Here is a 20401-nt window from a genome sequence, read left to right as displayed (position 1 = left end):
CTCATTTTATTGTATTTTCCTTTATTGCATTTTACAGATACTGTGTTTCTTACAAATCGAAAACTCATGGCAATCCTATGTTGAACAAGTCTTTTGGCATCATTTTTCCAAGAACGATTGCTTACTTCATGTCTCCAGGTCACATTTTCACAATTCTCACAATATTGCAAACATTTTTGAGACATGGCCCTCCAGCAAAAAAGATTACAACTGACCGAAGGCTCAGATGATGGTTAACAGTTTTTAGCAATAAAGTAATTTTAAACTAAGGTACATACATTGAATTTTTTTAGACGTAATACTATTGCACATGTGATAAACTACTGTATCGTATAAGCATAACTTTTATATGCCCTGCTGCTGCTGCTAAGTTGCTTCAGTCGTGTCCGACTCTGTGTGACCCCATAGACAGCAGCCCACCAGGCTCCCCCGTCCCTGGGATTCTCCAGGCAAGAATACTGGAGTGGGTTGCCATTTCCTTCTCCAATGCATGAAAGTGGAAAATGAAAGTGAAGTTGCTCAGTCGCGATCCCATGGACTGCAGCCTACCAGCCTTCTCCATCCATGGGATTTTCCAGGCCAAAAAATTCATGTGACTTACTTTATGGTAAAGGTCTGGAAGCAAACCAGCAATATCTCTGAGGTGTACTTATCTACATAAATAGGCAGTACAACCTAAAGATTGGAATCTTTAAGAATTTTTTTGTGGTGATTTAGAACAGGGATTATGGGCTTGAATACAGGTCAGTTGTCTGTTTCCTCCTCTCTTGCTAATTTAAAGATCCATAATTTCCTTTCTCATGTGTAGTAGGCACTGCCTCTCTCCTGCCATCCGAATTTTCGGATGTTCCCAGATATGCTGGATGATCTTCAGAATCACCTGGGGAAATTCATAAAACATAGATTCCTCTGTCCTATCTGTTGCTATTCTGGTTCAAGAAACCTGGAGTAGGATTCACAAAATTAACCTTTTAAAAAATGTACTTATTTGGCTGGGCTAGTTCTAGTTGTGGCGTGCAGGATCTTCAATCTTCGTTGTAGCACGTGGGATCTTGTTTCCCGAACAGGGATTGAACCCAGGCCCCCTGCACTGCGAGTGGGAGTCTTAGCTACTGCACCACTAGGAAAGTCCCTAACCATTTTTTATTATAGAACATTTCAAACATGTACAGAGTGGAAGGAATAGTATAATGAACACTCATACACATGTCTTAATTTCAACAATAATTATCTCCACGACCCAGTCTTTATCCCCATCTTCTCCCTTTAATAAAGTCTGACACTGTTTCCACTGTTTCCCCATCTATTTCCCATGAAGTGATGGAACCAGATGCCATGATCTTCATTTTCTGAATGTTGACTGCAGTCATGAAATTAAAAGACGCTTACTCCTTGGAAGGAAAGTTATGACCAACCTAGATAGCATATTCAAAAGCAGAGACATTACTTTGCCAACAAAGGTCCATCTAGTCAAGGCTATGGTTTTTCCAGTGGTCATGTATGCATGTGAGAGTTGGACTGTGAAGAAGGCTGAGCGCTGAAGAATTGATGCTTTTGAACTGTGGTGTTGGAGAAGGCTCTTGAGAGTACCTTGGACTGCAAAGAGATCCAACCAGTCCATTCTAAAGGAGATCAGCCCTGGGTGTTCTTTGGAAGGACTGATGCTAAAGCTGAAACTCCAGTACTTTGGCCACCTCTTGCGAAGAGTTGACTCATTGGAAAAGACTCTGATGCTGGGAGGGATTGGGGTCAGGAGGAGAAGGGGACGCCAGAGGATGAGATGGCTGGATGGCATCACTGACTCGATGGACGTGAGTCTGGGTGAACTCTGGGAGTTGGTGATGGACAGGGAGGCCTGGCGTGCTGCGATTCATGGGGTTGCAAAGAGTCGGACACGACTGAGCGACTGAACTAACTAACTCTCCCTTTAATACCATTGATCTGTTGTTTTTCAGAATTTCTCTGGGTGATTGTGATCAACACATAGACCCACACACATAGTTAAGAGGCTCGATAGTATTCTAATTGTGCATATTAAAATGTAGTCAATTTTCTATTAACATTTAGATTATCTTCAATTCTTTGTTTATAAAGAAAAATATGTACAACTAGACACACAGTCTTGGCAAAATACTTAGGTCTCAACTACAGGTTCAAGAATTACACATTTTCTTTTCTTTAAAAAAATTTATTTATTTGGCTGTACCCACCTTAATTGAGGCACTCGGGATCTTTGATCTTTATTGCAGCATGTGTGATTTTTAGTTGTGGCATGTGAGATCTAGTTCCCTGACCAGGGATTGAACCCAAGCCCTCTGCATTGGGAGCATGGAACCACTGGACCACCAGAGAAATCCCTACACTTTCATTTGAAATGTTTTTCTCATTGAGAGATTTATTGGAAACACAGGAAAATATTTAATGACTATTCATTAAACTGCTGATCTGAATATATAAAAGCGAATACACTCTTAGACACGTGGGAAATACAAAATAATCATAAATTCTGCAAGCCTACAAAGACTTTACAATCCCACACTGGGAGATATAGTAAATTCCTTGTAAGGTGACTTTGTAAATTTGCTTGGGTCAGAGTGAGAATTGAGAAGTGGTAGTGAAAGGAGGGCCTTCCCAGGTGGTACAGTGGTGAAGAATCCACCTGCCAATTCAGGAGACACAAGAGACTCAAGTACGATCCCTGGGTGGGGAAGATCCCCTGGAGGAGGGCATGGCAACCCATTCCAGTATCCTTGCCTAGAGAATCCCATGGACAGAGGAGCCTGGCAGCTACTGTCCGTGGAGTCACAGAGAGTCAGACACGACTAATCGAGCACGCTATGAGATGAGTTAGAGGTAAAAGCCTGAAAATAGGTGGGGTTTATTTACAGAGATGATGGATTCTGACTAGCTGTTTGTACAAGAGCCTCAGTCTATGTGAGGTTTTTTGTCTTTCCAACTTGAGCATAGCAATGTGCTGACCTCATAAGGAAGTGACAGCTGCTGAGAGAAACTAAACCATAGTTTGACTCCTCCAATCACACTGGGAATAGGGTGTCAGGACTACAGTCTGAGCTCTGGGGTTTAGAACTGACTCAGTTCATTCTGTTTCACAATGAGGAGGTAGCCAACAGTGGCAACGCGGCAGCTGAAGGCGAATGTGGGTTGGTGATGAAGAAATAACATCAGAAAACCTTTTTGGAAGTCCTTTAACATTTGGGATTCCCAAATTTTCAGAAAAAGAAAAAATTTCGAGCTTTCTAGGAAAAAAAAAATGTTCTGTGCAACTAAGGAAGTAACTCTTGTAAATTAAATTCTATTTGGCCCCAAATAGCTCAGCTGGTAAAGAATCTGCCTGCAATGCAGGAGACCTTGGGTTCAATTCCTGGGTCAGGAAGATTCACTGGAGAAGGGATAGGCTACCCACTCCAGTATTCTTGGGCTTCCCTGGTGGTTCAGCTGGTAAAGAATCGCCTGCAATATGGGAAACCTGGGTTTGATCCCTGGGTTGGGAAGATCCCCTGGAGAAGAAAAGGCTACCCACTCCCGTATTCTGGCCTGGAGAATTCCATGAACTGTATAGTCCATGGGGTCACAAAGAGTTGGACACGACTAAGCAACTTTCACTCACCATTATTTAATATTGAAAGAAAAATATGCCAGGATACATAGACTAAGTAGTTGTAACAAGAACAACAACAAAAAATGCTTGGTTAAGTAAGTTTATTTTTCTCTCATAAAACAGTCCACGCCTTCCGGCCTTGAAGCATTGAGGGACTCTGTTTTCTTTCAACTTCTTCATCTGTTCTCTTAAGAGTATTGTCTTTGTAGTTAGTATTGGCTTTGTTTCAACCATGTTTTCAAATGAGCAGAAGGAAAGCAGGAAAGACTGTCGAGGGCAGGAGGCTTCATCTTTAAGGAAATGAACTAGAAGTTAAGAGCTTCGCTGGTGGCTCAGATGGTAAAGAATCTGCCTGCAATGCAGAAGACCAGAGTTCAGTCCCTGGGTCAGGAAGATAACCCCGGAGAAGCGAATGGCTACCCACTCTGGTATTCTTGTCTAGAGAATCCCATGGACAGAGGAGCCTGGCGGGCTACAAATACATGGGGTCACAAACATGCTCAGACATGACTGAGCAACTAACACAAATAGACTGAAAGTTAAACTCATCTATTCTGTTCGCATCTCACTGGCCTACATTAGTGACATGGTCACATTTAATTCCAAGATAGGAAATATGTGCATGACCATGCAGGTAATATTCAGGAGCAATAAAGTATAAACTGGAGGACAGTTAGTAGTCTAGCATATAGAGTCTGAGAGAAATAGTTCTTTCTTTGAAAACAGGTTTTTTGTAGGATTTAATTACTTGATTTTTTATAGAAAACAAACCAAAATGTTATGTGGCAATAAAGCTCAGACGTTCTTAGGATTTTGTAATTTTGTAAAGGATTTTATGAATTAGGAAAAAAAAATCTGTTTACTGGCAACTTTGCTTAGCACAAAAGATATTAAATTAGTGATTATTTTCATGAATTATTGACATATATTCTATGTCTACCTAGTAAAGGGGCTTCCCAAGGTGGCTCAGTGGGTAAAGAATCTACCTGCAATGTGTTTGACCCCTGGGTTGGGAAGATCTCCTGGAGAAGGGAATGGCAACCCATTCCAGGATTCTTGCTGGGAAGTCCAATGAACAGAGGAGCCCGGCGAGCTACAGTCCATGGGGTCACAACTGAAGTGACATACACACCTAGGAAAGAGAAACAGTGGAGTGTTATGTTTGTCTTATTTACTTTTGGAACCTTATTCCAACGTTTAGGAGCTTAACACAAGAAAAAAGCATCAACTCACATAGCTTGTGAGATCAAGAATCTTAGAATTAAGCAGCTTAGCCCTGGGGAATTCCCCGGTGGCCCAGTGGTTAGGGCTCTGTGCCTTTCACTGGCAGGGCTTGGGTTGCATCCTTGGTAGGGGTGGGGGGCGGGGCGCGGGGGTTGAATTCAAAGAAAAAAATAATCTCAGACCTTGGCTGGATGAGGGGTTTCTCATGGAGTTGCAGTCATCTGAAAGCTTGATTTGGTTGGAGGACTCACTTCAAAGCTGACTTATGTGGCTGTTGGCTGAGGCTCCATTTCCCCACCAGGAGACGTCTAAGTTTTCCCCATAGCAACCAGCTTTCACTAGAGTGAGTCACCCACAAAAGAGGAAATATAAGAGAACAACCAAAAACATCTCTTATAACCTGATCTCAGCAGCAATATATTAAATTTGTACAATTTGCTCTATTCTATTGATCACAGAGACCAATCCTGCTATAAAGTGGAGGCAACTACACAGGAGAGTGAATACAGGAGGCAGGGATCACTGGGGGCCATCTTTGAGAATGCCTACGGTAAATGAATACTGGAGAATGCCTACTTGGAGAAGGAAACGTCAACCCACTGAAGCATTCTTACCTGGGAAATACCATGGACAAAGGAGCCTGGTGGGCTATAGTCTATGGGGTCACAGAATTGGACACAACTGAGTGACCAAACACCACCACCATAACACCTAACTTTTTATTGGAAAAAAAGCTGCACAAAATCTATCATTTTTAAAACAAAAATGATTATTAGCTCCAAAGTTTGTCAGAGCAAGCAGACTTGAGGTATTTAACTGTGTACAAGAAAAACAGTTGACACATTTGCCTGGGATGACTAATTTCGTTAACTTCTCAGGAGCGTTGAATCCTTCAGATTATATTTGATTAAAATGTCTGCTCTTCACTTTTGCTGATCAGAAACGGCTTCCTCAGAGCGAACATGGTCAGTCAGATGTAGTTTTTGGAAAACTTTCAGAGGTTAAGGTTAGCAAGTGAATTTCTATAAGCATTGGTTCAGTTTAAAGTCACAGGATCCTTTAATGTTGTCTAAACAGGGAGCTATATTTGGGGATTTGGCATACAGAGGGTCTGTCTTGGATCAGGTCTCAAAATACCTAAAGGATTTCCTTAAACAGGCCCCTGGTCAGATACAACAGGTGTTTTACTTCTAATTTTGGAAGCAGAAGCAGGCAGTTTAGAGTGAGGCTGATCTGCACTCATTTAGCAGGAATGAGGATAATAAGTAATTTTGTCAGGACATCAAGTGTAGAGATGACTGGAAATGTGTTATTCTTCTAGTACTCTGATAACAAACCACATTTTTATAAGATTACATAGAATGGTGATGAATTCTGATTAGAGCCTCTGTTTTCTTAGTATTTAATGATTCGTTTAAAAAATACTCTAAGTCAACTGTAGTGTCAACTAGAGTACTTATTTAAATGATTGTATTCATTTATTTGTACAATTGTGAGTGAATTACATTTTTGTAAATGGAAAATAAAGACATGGTAGTGTTAATGATGTATTTGGTTTCCTTTTCAAAGTGTTTCAAAGGAATCTGGAGGCTTTAAAAAATAGTGATATTCCATTAAAAAAATGTATGTATGTAAGCACATTCAAATAAGATTAAAATATAGATAAAGCTTAAGATAGAAAATATGCTTGAAACAGTATTAGCCACTCAAAATGGAATTATTGCACATATAAAAGGTGAGCAAAGCTTTTTAATGACTTCTAAAAATTAATGTAATCACGAACAATGTAGTCATAAACATTTCAATTACAAATAAGGCTTGATAAATTTTCAAACGTGAGGCCCCTGGAAATATGTTTCTAATATGTTCTCAAGATAATTAGCAATGCAGTTGTCTAGCATGCTAGACACAGTAGATTTTCCAAATACCTATTGATTTGGAGATTAGCTTCAGAACTCTTAATTCTAAATTACATAAATGTTAGGAAAGGCATGGTTTTCTTTTGGCATATATGAAAGTCTGTTGCTTATTAATACTACAGAATCTACTCATTTTAAGAATTCGATATTTAAGCTATTGTTTAGATATTACTTTACTTTCCATTCCTCTGTGGGTTTAAAAGGCAAGTCATATTTATAAAAAGAAAATGCCATATTGTAAGTAGTGGCAAAACCGGGCAGTTCTTTTTGAGTGGAATGAGTGCAATCATATATTTTAAATTATATATTTTTGAAGAAGGAAAAGCAACAGGTTTGATTTGAAACTAGATTTTTCTAAAAGGGATTCTGAAGTGTATTTCTCTACAAAATGTACAAAATTCAATAGTGGGACAAGAAAATTCATTTAGGTCAGAATCCTTTTTTTGCTTTCTCTAAAAACAGCACCATTGGATATTTGAATCTTTAAACCTTAAGAGATCAAATCTAAACGTTCCAAGGAGAGTGAACACACGAGTCACTGTTTGCACCAAGTACTGAAAACAGATTTCTCAAATAGAATTTTCAGTAATTTGCACTGGACTCTCACCATCTGGCCTGCCTTGCCCCCCTATTCCAAAGAGTCTGTTTGACCACATGTCTAAATCTACAGTAACTAACTCGTCAGTCTCCCCAGCCCCACCCTGCTGCACCATGGCTTCAAGAGTAGATTTTATGATTAACCGTGTATTTAAAAGACTGGGATACCAGATGCTGTTGTACTTGAATAAAAATAAAATTCTGGTGTCACAAAAACAAGCTGGATAAATTCTAGGTTGTAAAGGCATACAATGTCATTCAACTTCGCAGGGTGGGAAGTTGAACAGGAATCCTCCAGCAAACACCGCTGGAACCCAGGGCACGTCCAGCACGCTATCAAACAATTACAAGATGGTTTTTTAAAAAGGGAAAAAAAAAAAAATCTTAAGTTTTTCCGACTAGTGACACCCCTTTGTGCTGGGGTGGGCAGCTATAGTGGCAGGGTGAACCAAAATGTCTGTGGCAAAGACATCATCTTGCTATATACCGCCAGAGCTGTACTTCTAGTCTTGAATAGGAATCAGCAGTCCACGGCTGATTTATGGACAGCCTGTATCGCCCCGCACGATGCGAGTTCCAGGAGCCTTCGCCAATTAGGTCTATTTTCTGCTTAAGCCGTTAAAGCCACCTCCATGGAAACGTCAGGGGAAGAGGCCGCGGAGGGGGTGGGGGGGTGGGGGAGGGGAGCAGACAGGTGCGCCCTCTGTTTGGAAATACACAAAGGGCCGACCCAGCGGCCTCCGTGTCCCTGGCAACTCCACGCATGCAGGGCGCGCGCACATCCCGCAGGCCCGCGGCGCAGAGGGCGGGCGGCCGGCCGGGCGGGGCGGCGCGCGCAGGTCTCCGCGCGTCTGCAGGCGGAGACCCTCGGCCTGCTGGAGGACGCGCGGTGCCCGGGAAGCGTGAAGCCGGCTCCGGGTGGCGGCGGCGGCGGCCGCGCTGTAGGGACTTGTAGTCCGCGCGCCTCCCGGGCGCCTCCCCCCACCGCGTAGGCCGGCCGCGCGTCCCCGCCCGCCGCAGGCCGACTTCCTGCCGCTGCCCAAACTACACCTCCCGCCGTCCTCTCCGCGGTCGGGGCCGAAAGCGAAAACACATTCTGGGCAGCGAGGGTGCTGCCCTCCCGCCGGGCGCCCCCGCCCACTCCCCGCCCCTCCGGCGCCCTCCTGCGAGGTGGGGAGACGATCAGGCCGCGCCTTTCTCTCTCGGCTTCTTCGGCTCCCGGTGTGGGGCCCGCAGGCCTCGCTTTCACCAAGAGTCTCGGCCGGCGCGTTCGGGTTGCGGGGATTTCCTCGCTTCCGCCGGGTCTGGCGAGGAAACTTGTGTGTGTGGGGGGGGCGGGACCCCGGGGTCCCAGTGGCTGAGCCGGGCGGCGAGGCCCGCGTCAAGTGACTGCTCGCTTGCGGGTTTTGGTGAATTCCCCGCCTCGTTTCCCCCGGGCGCGTGGCCCCGCGGGAGGCGGCCGCGTGCGCCCGGCCATGCACTAGGCAGGGCTCCCTATGCTCGCGGACCGCCGCCTCGGGCCGCCGCCGCCTGCCGCCGCCCGCCCAGCGCAAGCCCGAGCCCGAGCCCGAGCCCCAGCCGCTGCCCGCCCCCGGCCGGGGCGTCCAGGAGCCGGCGGCGCGGCCATGTGGGGCTAGCCCGCTCCGCGCCGGGCCTGCTGCGCGACCGGCAACATGGAGGCGGCCGTCGGCGTCCCCGACGGCGGCGACCGGGGCGGCGCGGCGCCCCGCGAGGACGCGACGCCCATGGACGCCTATCTGCGGACCTTGGGCTTGTATCGGAAACTGGTCGCCAAGGACGGGTCGTGCTTGTTCCGAGCCGTGGCGGAGCAGGTAACGGGGCGGGGGCCGGAGGGGACGATCGGCGGGGGCCCGGGTGGGAAGCGGCGGGCGGGCTGTCCCTCTTCCCCCCCAAACCCGGGCTGCGCGTGGCCCCGCAGGCGTCACAGCGGCCCATTGTCGCCCCGGAACCGGACGCTGCCCTGGGACTGGGAGCTCCGAATCGAAACTTAAAAACCTGTAAATGATCTGGGTGTCGTCCTTCCTGGCGAAGAGGTAATGAGTTGAAGCTAGCCCGTGAGGCCTGCCGGAGAGTCTGCACCCTTGCTGGAGGGGTGGGAACTTGGCAAAATGCTGTTTTTCGCCTCCCCTTTTGGCTTTACAAGCACAGCGTTCACACCAGTACGCAGAATGTTGACTAGAGGAGGTGGTGCACCAGACTCAACTCGTGGGATCATGATTTTTTTTTTCCCCCCTGTTACTGGACTTTGGAGCGTGGGGAAGCCAAGCCCGCGGATGTCCGTCTGAGTCAGGAGTGGGGGAAATGTGCAGTTTGGGAAAACCAGACTTTAGAAAATGTAGAATGTTTGCACAGAATTGTCTGTAGATTTCACCTTATTTTAATGCCCTGCAAGGCACTGTAGGTGAGCTAAAAAAAAATAATTGACTTAGAGAAAGTGTTTTAAAGTTGGTAGTGGGAAGGAAGACTGTATCTGGGGTCCTTTAGGTCCTTGGCCGAATTCTTCCCCCTTACTGATTAAAAGCACTTTGTAACACAGTTCTTGGGAGGATGTTTCTGATTTATTTTTTTGGTAAGAGAGCTTATTCCCTATTATGTAACACTGTAGTCGGTAGGTGTGCAGCCACCCAGATCCATCCTGTATTGAAAAATAGCTGTTGAATTAGTTGGACATACGTTTCACATTACCGTCCTGGTGGGTATTTCCTACCGTTCCCAGTCTGCTTCCCTTTGGCCTAAGATCTACCCCTTCACTCTCCTGCCCGCCTTTGGAGTTTTTCTGTTTGTCTTTCTCTCACCTTTTTTAATGCTAAGTAGCTTTTGAAATTTCTTATTGTGAGTAAATGTTTTCCTAAACATCTATAGACCAGTCTATTCTTGTTTTTTTTCAAAGTCCAAAGACCAGCCACTTATTTTCCAAAGGCCCTAGTTTTCACATCAGCAGCATAAGATCTTTTTTTTTTTTTGGAAACTAGAAATTGGTGTAGCTGATCCAAACCTTTGCATTATGTGGCTGGCATTGTCATTCAAACATTCTTCGCAAAGCTCTCCAAACTGAGCTGTGTCTTTTCCAGTTCAATCGATTTCTCTTATTTTTAGAATTTTTAAAGATGTTCTAATGTTGCTTTGGGAGATGTTCATACAAACAGATCCCAGTCTTTACTATTAGTAGGTAAACAGTCTATCCCATTCGTGAGTTTTCCGGATCACCATCTGTCCTGCTTCGTCCGCCTCAGCCTCCTGAGTCTCCTCATCACCTCCAGAAGCAGAGGGAAGATGTGGAAGTGAATTCAATCCCTATTGAAACATATTATTGGCTCTAGCAAGAGTTTGGTAAGGAAAGAGGTGGAAGCAAATAGAAATACGAGAAGTGTAGTGCTTGTTTGGAGTTGGATTATCCACATCATAGTTTATATTGAAGCAGAAAGGTGTGGCTGGTTTCAGAACTACATACCATAGATAATTGGCAAACTTGATTGTATAGACTCTCTTTTTAAGTAGAAATGAACAATAATAGCTAGCTTGTTACACTAAGAGCTCATTGCTAACAGTAGTTAATGCATTTTATTATATCTCACTGTGATGGGATTTAAATTAGGCATGAGGGAATGTCCTTTCGGGAGGCTGACTTTTAGTATACTGAGCTTATAGAAAGTTTGCCACAGTGACTCTTGGGGCAAACTCTTTTCTTCAGTAGGCATGGACCACAGGTGTAGTCTTCATGGCCAAAGGTGGCGTGTGTGTTGGTGGTGCGGAGGGAAGTAACGGCATCCTCAGGCTACTCTTTAACGGTGTGCACAAAGGATTTACTTTTTGCCAACAATTTCTCCAGTAATATTAGAATAACTACCATTTCTACCAGGGAGTCGCAGTAAGTGATCTAAATGGCAGCCTTTGGCGGGAGAAATGTAGGGAGAAAGACTTGATTTAGCCAGAGTCTTCCCCTCCAAATTACCTGATTTAAATAACCCCTTCCCTTTTTACGCTTCTGGCCTAGGGCCTGCAGGAGGCCTGACCTGAATCAGCTCAGTGGCCCTGGAGCTAAAAATAGGGCCCTCTTAGAAGGCTTGGTGAAGCAGAGTGTCTCAGCCTTTCTCTGTGTTTATTATCTCTGTCTGCCCTAAGATTGGAAAGCCTCCTATTTCTAGGTTATTTTCATGTATATAATAATTTCCAAAGATATTTGTCATACCATTTGAATTCTTCCTGAGTGCCCTTGAACTTGCTTTTCAACAGTTGTGATTTAGCCTCCTTTCTCTTGACCTTGCTTTGCTCTATAAAGCCCCAGCACCCTGGGCACCTCGCACTGAGAATTTTGCTTCTGAGTAACGGGTTCAGATTTCATGTGCTAATGAAATGTTTGTTAAAAGAGAAAAAACATGCCTGTCATTGTGTTTGATGTAAAGTCATAAGCTTTATTCACTAATGTCTGCCACCTGTTGCTAGGTAAATGGCTATAAGACTAGCTTCACTCTGCAAATGGCAGAAATGCCCTATCGGATGACACTGGTTTACTCAGACTAATATGTTGATTGATAATAGCATCTAGCGTAGCTTCTGTGAAGGAAATGTTACTAAATGTCATTTGTTGAATGGGCAAAAAAATTGTGTGGTGGTGATTTTTGGATTTGGGTGTATAGTCCTTCCAGTACTGGAGGCTTAGAGTATATAAGGATGGATGCTTTTTTGTAGTTCCTAAAGACATCAGTGTTCGCATATTTGTTAAGCTGAAAGCCAGCTAGTATGCTGAAAACCAATGCACTGCTAACCTAAGTTAGTGCATCGTCAGAGTATCTGAATTGAATGTAAAGGGACCTGCTAGCTCTCCAGGCAGTTGCGCCTCTTGGTTCCGTGGATATAAATGAGCCTTGGCTGTTATCCAGAGAGACCTGTAACAGGTGCAACCGGAGCTTCCCTTTTCCTGAATTCTGTGCTCACCGTGAACATAAGGGACACTCAGTTGAAACTGTAACTCTTAAAGCTACTTTATAATAATAGAAATTCTCAAGAGCCCTGGATAGTAGTTTTGAGATGTTATTTTAAATGTCAGTTTTTTTCCCTCCTACTTTGACCTTGTAGGGTAGCAGGAACACCTTCGTTTGGGACACCTAGTAGTAGAAAACAATCTTAATCTCCTTTTTTTAGCATGGAAAAGTATTAGAGACTGGCCAAAGACTTCCCCTGGGGGCTCAGATGGTAAAGTGTCTGTCTACAATGCAGGAGACCCGGGTTCGATCCCTGGGTTGGGAAGATCCCCTGGAGAAGGAAATGGCAATCCACTCCAGGACTATTGCCTGGAAAATCCCATGGACAGAGGAGCCTGGTAGGCTACAGTCTGTGGGGTCGCAGAGAGTCGGACACGACTGAGAGACTTCACTCACTCACTCACTCACTCAAAGGGTTTCAAACCAAAGCTTTAGACTTTTATTAAGAGGCAAAATGCCAGTAAGTTATTCTTTGGTTGAACTAGTTGTTTAACAGAAGACAACAGAGGCTGCAAAGTGAGAGGGTGTGGTTCATCTTCGTAGTATGGCTTATTTCCGTTGGTGCTTTAAGATTTGGGGCAGAAGAGTGCGTTTAAAAGCCATTGGGATGATAACACACAGAAACACGATTGCATCCTCTGTGCTGCTCCCTGGATGTTCTTTCCAGAATCGTGTAAGCCTGACAGCTGAGGATTTAAGAATGAGTGCCTTAATTTTTCTCAAACCATGGTGGACTTACATTTATACATAAGGCAAGTAATTCAAAGTTACTGGGAAAAAGTAATTTCCCTATTACGGGCAGAAAGCCTCAAAGACTTATTTTTTTGTTGAAGTCACCTCTTCATTCTCTTTTCCAACAAGCCGAGGATGAAGCGGAGCACTGCGTAGCGGGGATTCTGTCAGCTCTGCTTTGTGACGAGCAAAGTAATAGTAGAGGGGTGGCCAGGAGAGGAAAGTGTAAGTTTACAAAAATTTCCCCAAAGGCATGGTCTCAGTGACCTAAAGGAGAAATGGTAACAAGCTCTCCCATCGAGTGACCTCTGGCTTAAGAAGTACTGTAGTTGGTATGTGGTATGTCAGCTCTCAGGTTAGTGGAAGAGGTGAGAGTGAATGCAGAGTTAGAAATGACAGAAAGGGAAATGGAGACTGACGTGTTGGTGGTGAGGTCACGTTGGGTGTGAAGGAAGGTGCTGGGTCATAGCTTCATAGCGTCTTCTAACGGAGGGCTTGAGAACGTGCTGCTCTTTCCTCCACAGGTGCTGCACTCCCAGTCTCGCCACGTTGAAGTCAGGATGGCCTGCATTCATTACCTTCGGGAGAACCGGGAGAAATTTGAAGAGGTGATTTATAATTTTAAACGTGTAATGGTGCCTTGACTTATAGGTACATGATAGCCGTTCTAGTGGTCTAGTGGGAATTTCACAGGTTGGATCTGATTGTAGGTTATGAAGATAAACCTTATAAAAACGAATTGCTTTTTTGAATTCAAATTCAAATCCATAGTCAGCTGTGATTCTTTTTTTTTTAAAGGCCATCGTGTGGTGTTCATTTATTCAGACATTTAGAAAGCTTCTGTGACAGATGGATCACAGAGCTGTGGAGGCTGGAAGGGTGACTTGGGCGGGACCTGAGCATATTACTAGTGAGCCTTGTCTGACATGATCAGGGAGGCTAACAGGTTTCCATGATTGGTGACCCCCTGTGAACTGTAAAAAATCGCAGACCTTGGAGTATAAGAAATATACTGAGCATAGCTAATGTTGAGCCTCTGATTTTATCAGGAGGTATTTATAGATTTTTAATTTACAGGGTTCATCATTATGAACCACATATCAGAACATTGTAATTATATAAATAATGATTAGTAGTTAATAGAATGTAGTATAGTTAATTAGTACTTAACAGAATATCTTATCAACTGACTGTGATTTTCTTAGTAGTATGTAGTAGGCTGTGTTTTAAATAGATGCCACGGTGACCTATTTTCACTTTACATTGAAAGCCTTGTAAGATTTACTGGTTATTGATTTTATGACGTAGAATTATCATCTGACAATCTTTAGTGGTATTTTCTCTCCGTTGACTGCCAAAAGAACATTGACACTTGGCAAGTAACTCAATTCTAAGACTTAATAGATAAATAGTGTTTAAAGGTGCTCTTGGGTTGGAATTCCTATTTGTAAGCAAAATTTTATTACTGGTGACATTTTTCTGGATGCCGTGTTGTAAGATGAACGGTAATATATTCCAGGAAGGAGAGTTACCTGCTTGATCAGAAGATTTGAAAACTTGTCTTATTTTAAAAGGCTGGTGATGTGGAGGCTAGATAAGACAGTATTGATAGATACGGTGGAGAGGAATAGGGTAGAGAGGTGGTCTTCAACTATTTGAAGAAACTACAAGTGAACTAGTTAACATTGGCTCCAGAGGGGAAAGCTCTGTTGACAGTAGTAGAAATGGCCAGCATTTGTGTCAGCAGGCATTGAGTGCTTTGCATATATTTATTCAGCTCTTACAGTCTTAGGCGGTATGATCAGAGGGGGAAAGTTCTGAGGGGGAAAGTTTCACTTTCTTTACAGTGAATGCCTCTACCAGTTTCTATTGACCAGAAGTGGAAAAGACTGTCTAGGGTCGAGGGGTGTGCCTTTTTGTTGAAAATGTTTAGTCAGGGCCTAGGTAAGTACTTTCTGATTATTAAGAAGAATCAGTTGGATGCAGGCTTGTGTCAGACCACAGCTTACTTCAGTCTCTTGCAGCTTTAAATGGTTCTGTGGGGTTGTTTTATTTTTTTTTAAATTCTATAAACAATAAACTAATACAGAACAGTAGCCTCTGGTGGAATATTTCAAATATGTGGCTGTTTTAGTGCAAGTATGTATTTAAACTTAGGATACTTTTGGAAATTAGAGTATATCATCTATAAAAGAATTAATCTCTGTCTTAAAAAAAGGGCATTTAAAAGATTTTTATAGACCAAGCAGTATATTTTAATGTTTTTAAGTATACTACTTTGCTAAATTAACCAAGACTTTAATTGAAATAAAACTGAAATTGGTGTTTCAGATGAATGTCTTTTAGAGCTTTCTCAATTAAATTAGTGCAACTGCTATGAGAAAAGCAAAAAATGTAATCATATAGCTTAATTCAAATCAGATTTTTTGTGTGGTGTTTTTGTTAAAATAACAATGAGACAAGCTGGATTAGAAAAATATTGTTGATTCCTCAAAGTATCTTTAGCATTATTAGTTCTTATCTTTGTTTTTAGGATAATTGATCTAAGAGACAATGATTATTCACATCTGTTAGGAAACTAATATTTCTTAGCTCCTGCATCTGTCTTTAGCTCTCTTCTAAGCATTGGCCATTGCCCAGTTAGTCTTTGAGTGCTGCTGTGATCATGTAAGTTCTCTGTTGATGTCACGGGCGTGACCTTGCACCCCCCTCCCTCTGTCTGAGGGGCCTGCCTCTGCTCTGGTACAGGCAGGAGTGCTCCCCCCACGGCGCGGCCCGCTCTTGCTGTGCAGGCGATTCCTCCCCACTGCCGCCGCCTCCCAGGGTGCCGCCCACCCTCCAGACCCTGTCCAGGAAGTGGTTCCCGGCAGTGTTTCCTCCTTTAAATTCTGCTGTATCTTTATGATGTTTTCTTAATATTTTGTACATATTTTCATATTTAGATTTTTTTCTGTGTGTTTGTGTGTGTGTGTATATATATATTACTATTACTGTTGTAGCCAAGGTTTTTGTAAAAATTCAGTAATTCACAGTGAAGAAATTAACTTTTGGTGGATTTCTAATAGGCCTTTTTCCCTTTTTGCAGTTTATAGAAGGGTCATTTGAAGAATATTTAAAACGTTTGGAAAATCCACAGGTATGTAGTAATCTTGTAATATATTTGTTTTTTTTTAATATATTAATAATGTATTCCAAATTCATTACAGTGTGAGATTAGCATTACAGTGTATGGAGGAGTTCCTGCTTTAGGTGCCTGTGTAATTGGAAGACAGCGGGTGCTGTGCACCTTGTCGTGAGCGTTGCCTCAGTCGGCACAGTCATGCTTTCTTGATCTTGATCTTTCTTTCGTGATGGCCCGCGAATGTAGTATAAAAGACCTGAAATGACACTGCCGAGGATTTCCAGAGTGTGGTGCTGGTGTGTGTGTCGGGCTTGGTGGACAGGGCGGTGTTTGATTGCTTCCTTATTAGGCAGCTGACGAGACAGGTTGCATCCATTCCCCTTAACGTGGTCACATGAGACGTAGGAAGAGGCTGTTGAGGGTTGAAGGACAGCGCCCCCCCACCGACTCCCCCAGCCAGCACTTTCTCAGTCACTTGGAAATTAAGAGAATTTTTCTGTTTGCTATTTTCTCCTCATGCTCTTTGTGTAAAAATCCAAATGTTAACAGAAGGCCATGTAGAATGTTCCCTCATCCCCAGCGATAATCACTGTTAGATTTAAAATGACAACAAAGAAGAGGCCAAGAGGAGTCAAATAGGGAGGAAAGGGTATACTAACAGGGGTAAGGTGTTTGATCATTGTGTGGGGTCTCTCCCATTCCCCGACTCTAATTTGAGTGCTTGTTGTGGGCTAGGAAGGGCCAGGCCCCGGGGATGCAGAAGTCACTGGGCTTTGGGTGCTGTTCTCAGGCGTGTCCCTGCAGTAGGGAAGGGTGTCTAGTACCAGTGAGAAGGCGCGTGTGTCCTGAGAAGTATAGGCATGATGCTGCAGTTGCTGCTGTTCCGTCACTTCAGTCATCATCTGGCTTTGTGTGACCCTGTGGACTGTAAGCCCGCTAGTCTCCTCTGTCCGTGGGATTTCCCAGTCAGGAACACTGGAGTGGGGTGCCATTCTCCTCTCCAGGGGATCTTCTTGACCCAGGGATTGAACCTGAGTCTCCTGCATTGGCAGGTGGATTCTTTACCACTCTGCCACCTGGGAAGCCTGTGTCACAGATAGAAAAGATTAAACACTGGAATGTTAACAGTTCTCGCCGGCTGTACCTGGTGATTTTTATTTCCTTTGTAGAAGATGAAGGGAAGGACAAAGAACATTTATTAATTTTTAGTCAGAAAAAAGCCCACAATATCATTTTACGGTGGTCTTTGTGAGCAGTTCTGGCTCTTGGGCTGAGAAAGGGTAGAAGAGACATCCCAGAGAGAAGGGGACAGGGAGGGGAGTGAGGCGGTGGAAGGGGACTGGAGACTGATTCGGGGCCCTGCAGGGGAGGGGGTGGCAGGTGCTGCCGTGTTGAGCGCCTGGGAACAGCTGTCTCCTTCCCAGGGTGCTGGCCGGCCAGGTGTGTCACTCCCAGGACACTCCCCTCCCCACGCTGGGCAGGCCTTCTCCAGATGTTGCAGGTATCTTCCAAACAGAACAAGTGTTTGTTCTTATTAGTGATAAATATTTCTGTCCGTTTCTCTTTCTCCCCGATACATGGAATGTATGAAAGGAAAAGAGAAACGTAGTCAACTGATAAGCTCCATTGCCTCACCCAGTTCTCAGAGAAAGAGAACTTCCTCCTTTTTTCTTAAAAGTATCAATGGAGCATTTTGAAAAATGCCTCAAAAAGAATATATTTTTGTCAGCTTTACAGAGGTAAAATGGACATGTAATAGGTGTTTTAAGTTTATGATTTGATGAACTCTGACAGATGCATACAGCTGTGTGATCTCCACCACAGACACCACACAGGGCGGTTCCGTCACTCCAGAAGTCTCTCAGACCTTTTGGAGTAGAGACCCCTTACACCCACCCATGTGCGAAGTTTTGCCTTTTCGAGCCTCGAACAAATAGAATGGTATAGTTTGTAGTCTTAGGTGTCTGGCTTCTTTGACTTGACGTAATGGACGCATTTTGAGATTGATCTGTGTTGTACTTTGTGTGATAGTTCATTTTTATTGCTGAGTGGCCATTCATTGGATGGATGTACTGCAACTTGTTTTAGCAATTTACAAGTTGATGGATACATGATTTCTTCCCAGTTTGCTGCTGTTATTAAAGCTGCTAAGACTATTTGGTTGCAAGTCTTTCTATGGGCATATGTTTTCTTTTCTCTTAATTAATATTGTTAATATCATTGAGAGTGGAATCCCTGGGTCATATGGTAAATGCATGTTTAACTTAATGAGAAATTGCTAATCTGTTTTCCAAAGTGGCTGTGCCGCTTTGCTTTGTCATTAGCAATAAGTGAGAATTCCAGCTGCTCTGCATCTTCATCAACACTCAGTATCGTCAGCCTTTTAAAATTGAGCTGTGGCTACGCAGTTAGTGGCTGTGTGGTGGTATCTCGTGATCTTAACTTGCATTTCTCTAGTAATGTTGAGAAACTTTTCATGTGCTTATTTGCCATCCGTATGTCTTTGTTGGTGAAATGTCTTGCTCATAGATTCTGTCCTTTATTATTTTGTTTTTGTTGAATTATAAGAGTATTTTATACCGAGTATAATAAATACTGTACTGGATATATATTTTCCAGTACTTTCTTCCTATTTGTATCTTGTCTTTAGTGTTCTTAATAGTGTCTTTTGAGGAACAAAAGTTTGCTTTTGATGACTATCTAAGAACATTTAATTAGTGTTTTTGATACAGTATGGTTCTTTACAACATTAAAAATAGATTTTGTAGAAATGCTGTGCTCTTACCCACAATGACAAAGTAGACTAACCATAGAGTGTTGTGTAAGTAAAATTATAGCGTTCAGGTAGAAGACAGAACATAAATTAAAAAAAAAAATCAAAATTGTTAGAGAAGGCAAGCTATAATGGCCATTGTCTACTTAACCAGACTACAACAGAATTTATTCTGAAGATTAAGTAGTTACAAAATTGTGCCTTATTTGAGATGTAGTGTCTTGTTGACACCAGAAGTGATGCAATGCATTCCGCACAGAATGGAACAGCTTGGGTTTATGATCTCAGCAGATGGTTTCAGGGAAGGATCTCCTCTGTACCAGAAGGTATTGCTTGTGGAGTTTATGAGAGGCTGTGATTGTTAGGCAGAGGCTATTTTAATAAATCTGTTGTAATGTATGGCACCTATTTCATTTTGAAAAACAAAGCCAACTTTAAAGATTTATTGAAGTGCAAAGTCTGTGGGGAAAGATGATCCTCTTCTGAGAGGATTTCAAACCATCATCCCAAATCCTTTTCTTATCTCAAATCTCTCTTCTTTGAAGGTGAAAGTGCCAGCGTTCACTTACTATAGTTCTTATTTTTAGTAACTCTTGATATTAAGTCTTTACTAATTTCACAGGTGGTTTAGGAATACGTTCTCATGGTCAAAGATTTACTACAGAATGAAGAGTGAAAATCCTTACTTTTCCAGTCATCTTTAAATTCCTGTCTCCACTGTCTCTAGTTCTCTTTCTGTGTGTATGTGTCTATATATATTTATTTTGTTGTACACAATAGGATTATTTTACTGACTTACTTTTTCCACTTAATAGCCTGGAGTGATCTTTTGAGGTCATTTCATAGGAATATAGCTCATTCTTTTTGGTGATTGCATGGTATTTCCATACATAGTTTGGGTGAATGATAAATTATTTAATTCTTCCTTATCTGTTAGTGGAATCTTGGGGCTATCTTAAAAAAAATTTTTTTTTAATTATTACAGATAACTGTAGTGGCCACCTTTGTTTATATACATTTTTGTGGACATATGAAATATTTCTTTAGGATAGTTTTATAGAAGTTGAATTGCTAGGTTAAATTAAAGAGTATTTAACTTTTTGATATATGCTGGCCATTTCCTTCTGAAAAGCTTAAGGACTTAAAGTGACTCCTTTAGTACTAAAGCTCCTGCCACACGTTAAAATGATTCCTGGCACACTGCTTTCTTTGTGCCTTCAATTATTCTGGAGAGAGCAGACCTGCCCTTTTTCACCCTTTCTGACCCTTGAGCTCTGCTTCTGGGCAGTGTCCTGTCTCCTGGGCACACACTCTGTGCTGGGCTCTGTCCTGAGTGCTCAGCTGCAGTCTTTGCCTTCTGCAGGTTCTCAACTTAGAGACACTACTCTGTCGTCCTGCCACATCAATAGGAAT

General features: G+C 43.0%; 1 protein-coding gene and 1 long non-coding RNA gene across 3 annotated transcripts in view; one reads left to right on the top strand and one right to left on the bottom strand.

Moving 5' to 3' along the window:
- Nucleotides 1–3703: 3703 nt before the first annotated feature.
- LOC113907814 lies at nucleotides 3704–9548 on the bottom strand. Its single transcript, XR_003515291.1, has 4 exons — nucleotides 9376–9548; nucleotides 5026–5181; nucleotides 4606–4751; nucleotides 3704–3971 (listed from the first exon to the last, which is right to left on the bottom strand). It is a non-coding gene; the product is annotated as an uncharacterized LOC113907814 (long non-coding RNA).
- The window catches only part of OTUD4 (OTU deubiquitinase 4), a 42481-nt gene continuing 31054 nt past the window's right edge, over nucleotides 8975–20401 (top strand). The window contains exons 1-3 of one of the 2 annotated variants that reach the window (XM_027567437.1): nucleotides 8975–9191; nucleotides 13619–13702; nucleotides 16180–16230. In XM_027567437.1, the coding sequence (XP_027423238.1) occupies nucleotides 9033–9191; nucleotides 13619–13702; nucleotides 16180–16230 (294 nt within the window). In that variant the 5' untranslated portion in view covers nucleotides 8975–9032. Of the gene's footprint in view, nucleotides 9192–9557; nucleotides 10711–13618; nucleotides 13703–16179; nucleotides 16231–20401 lie in introns of those variants that run through there. The other variant, XM_027567438.1, reaches the window with a different exon arrangement.

Source organism: Bos indicus x Bos taurus, chromosome 17, assembly GCF_003369695.1.
Source record: "Bos indicus x Bos taurus breed Angus x Brahman F1 hybrid chromosome 17, Bos_hybrid_MaternalHap_v2.0, whole genome shotgun sequence".
Classification (NCBI taxonomy): domain Eukaryota; kingdom Metazoa; phylum Chordata; class Mammalia; order Artiodactyla; family Bovidae; genus Bos; species Bos indicus x Bos taurus.
This window is presented reverse-complemented; position numbering and strand designations above follow the sequence as displayed.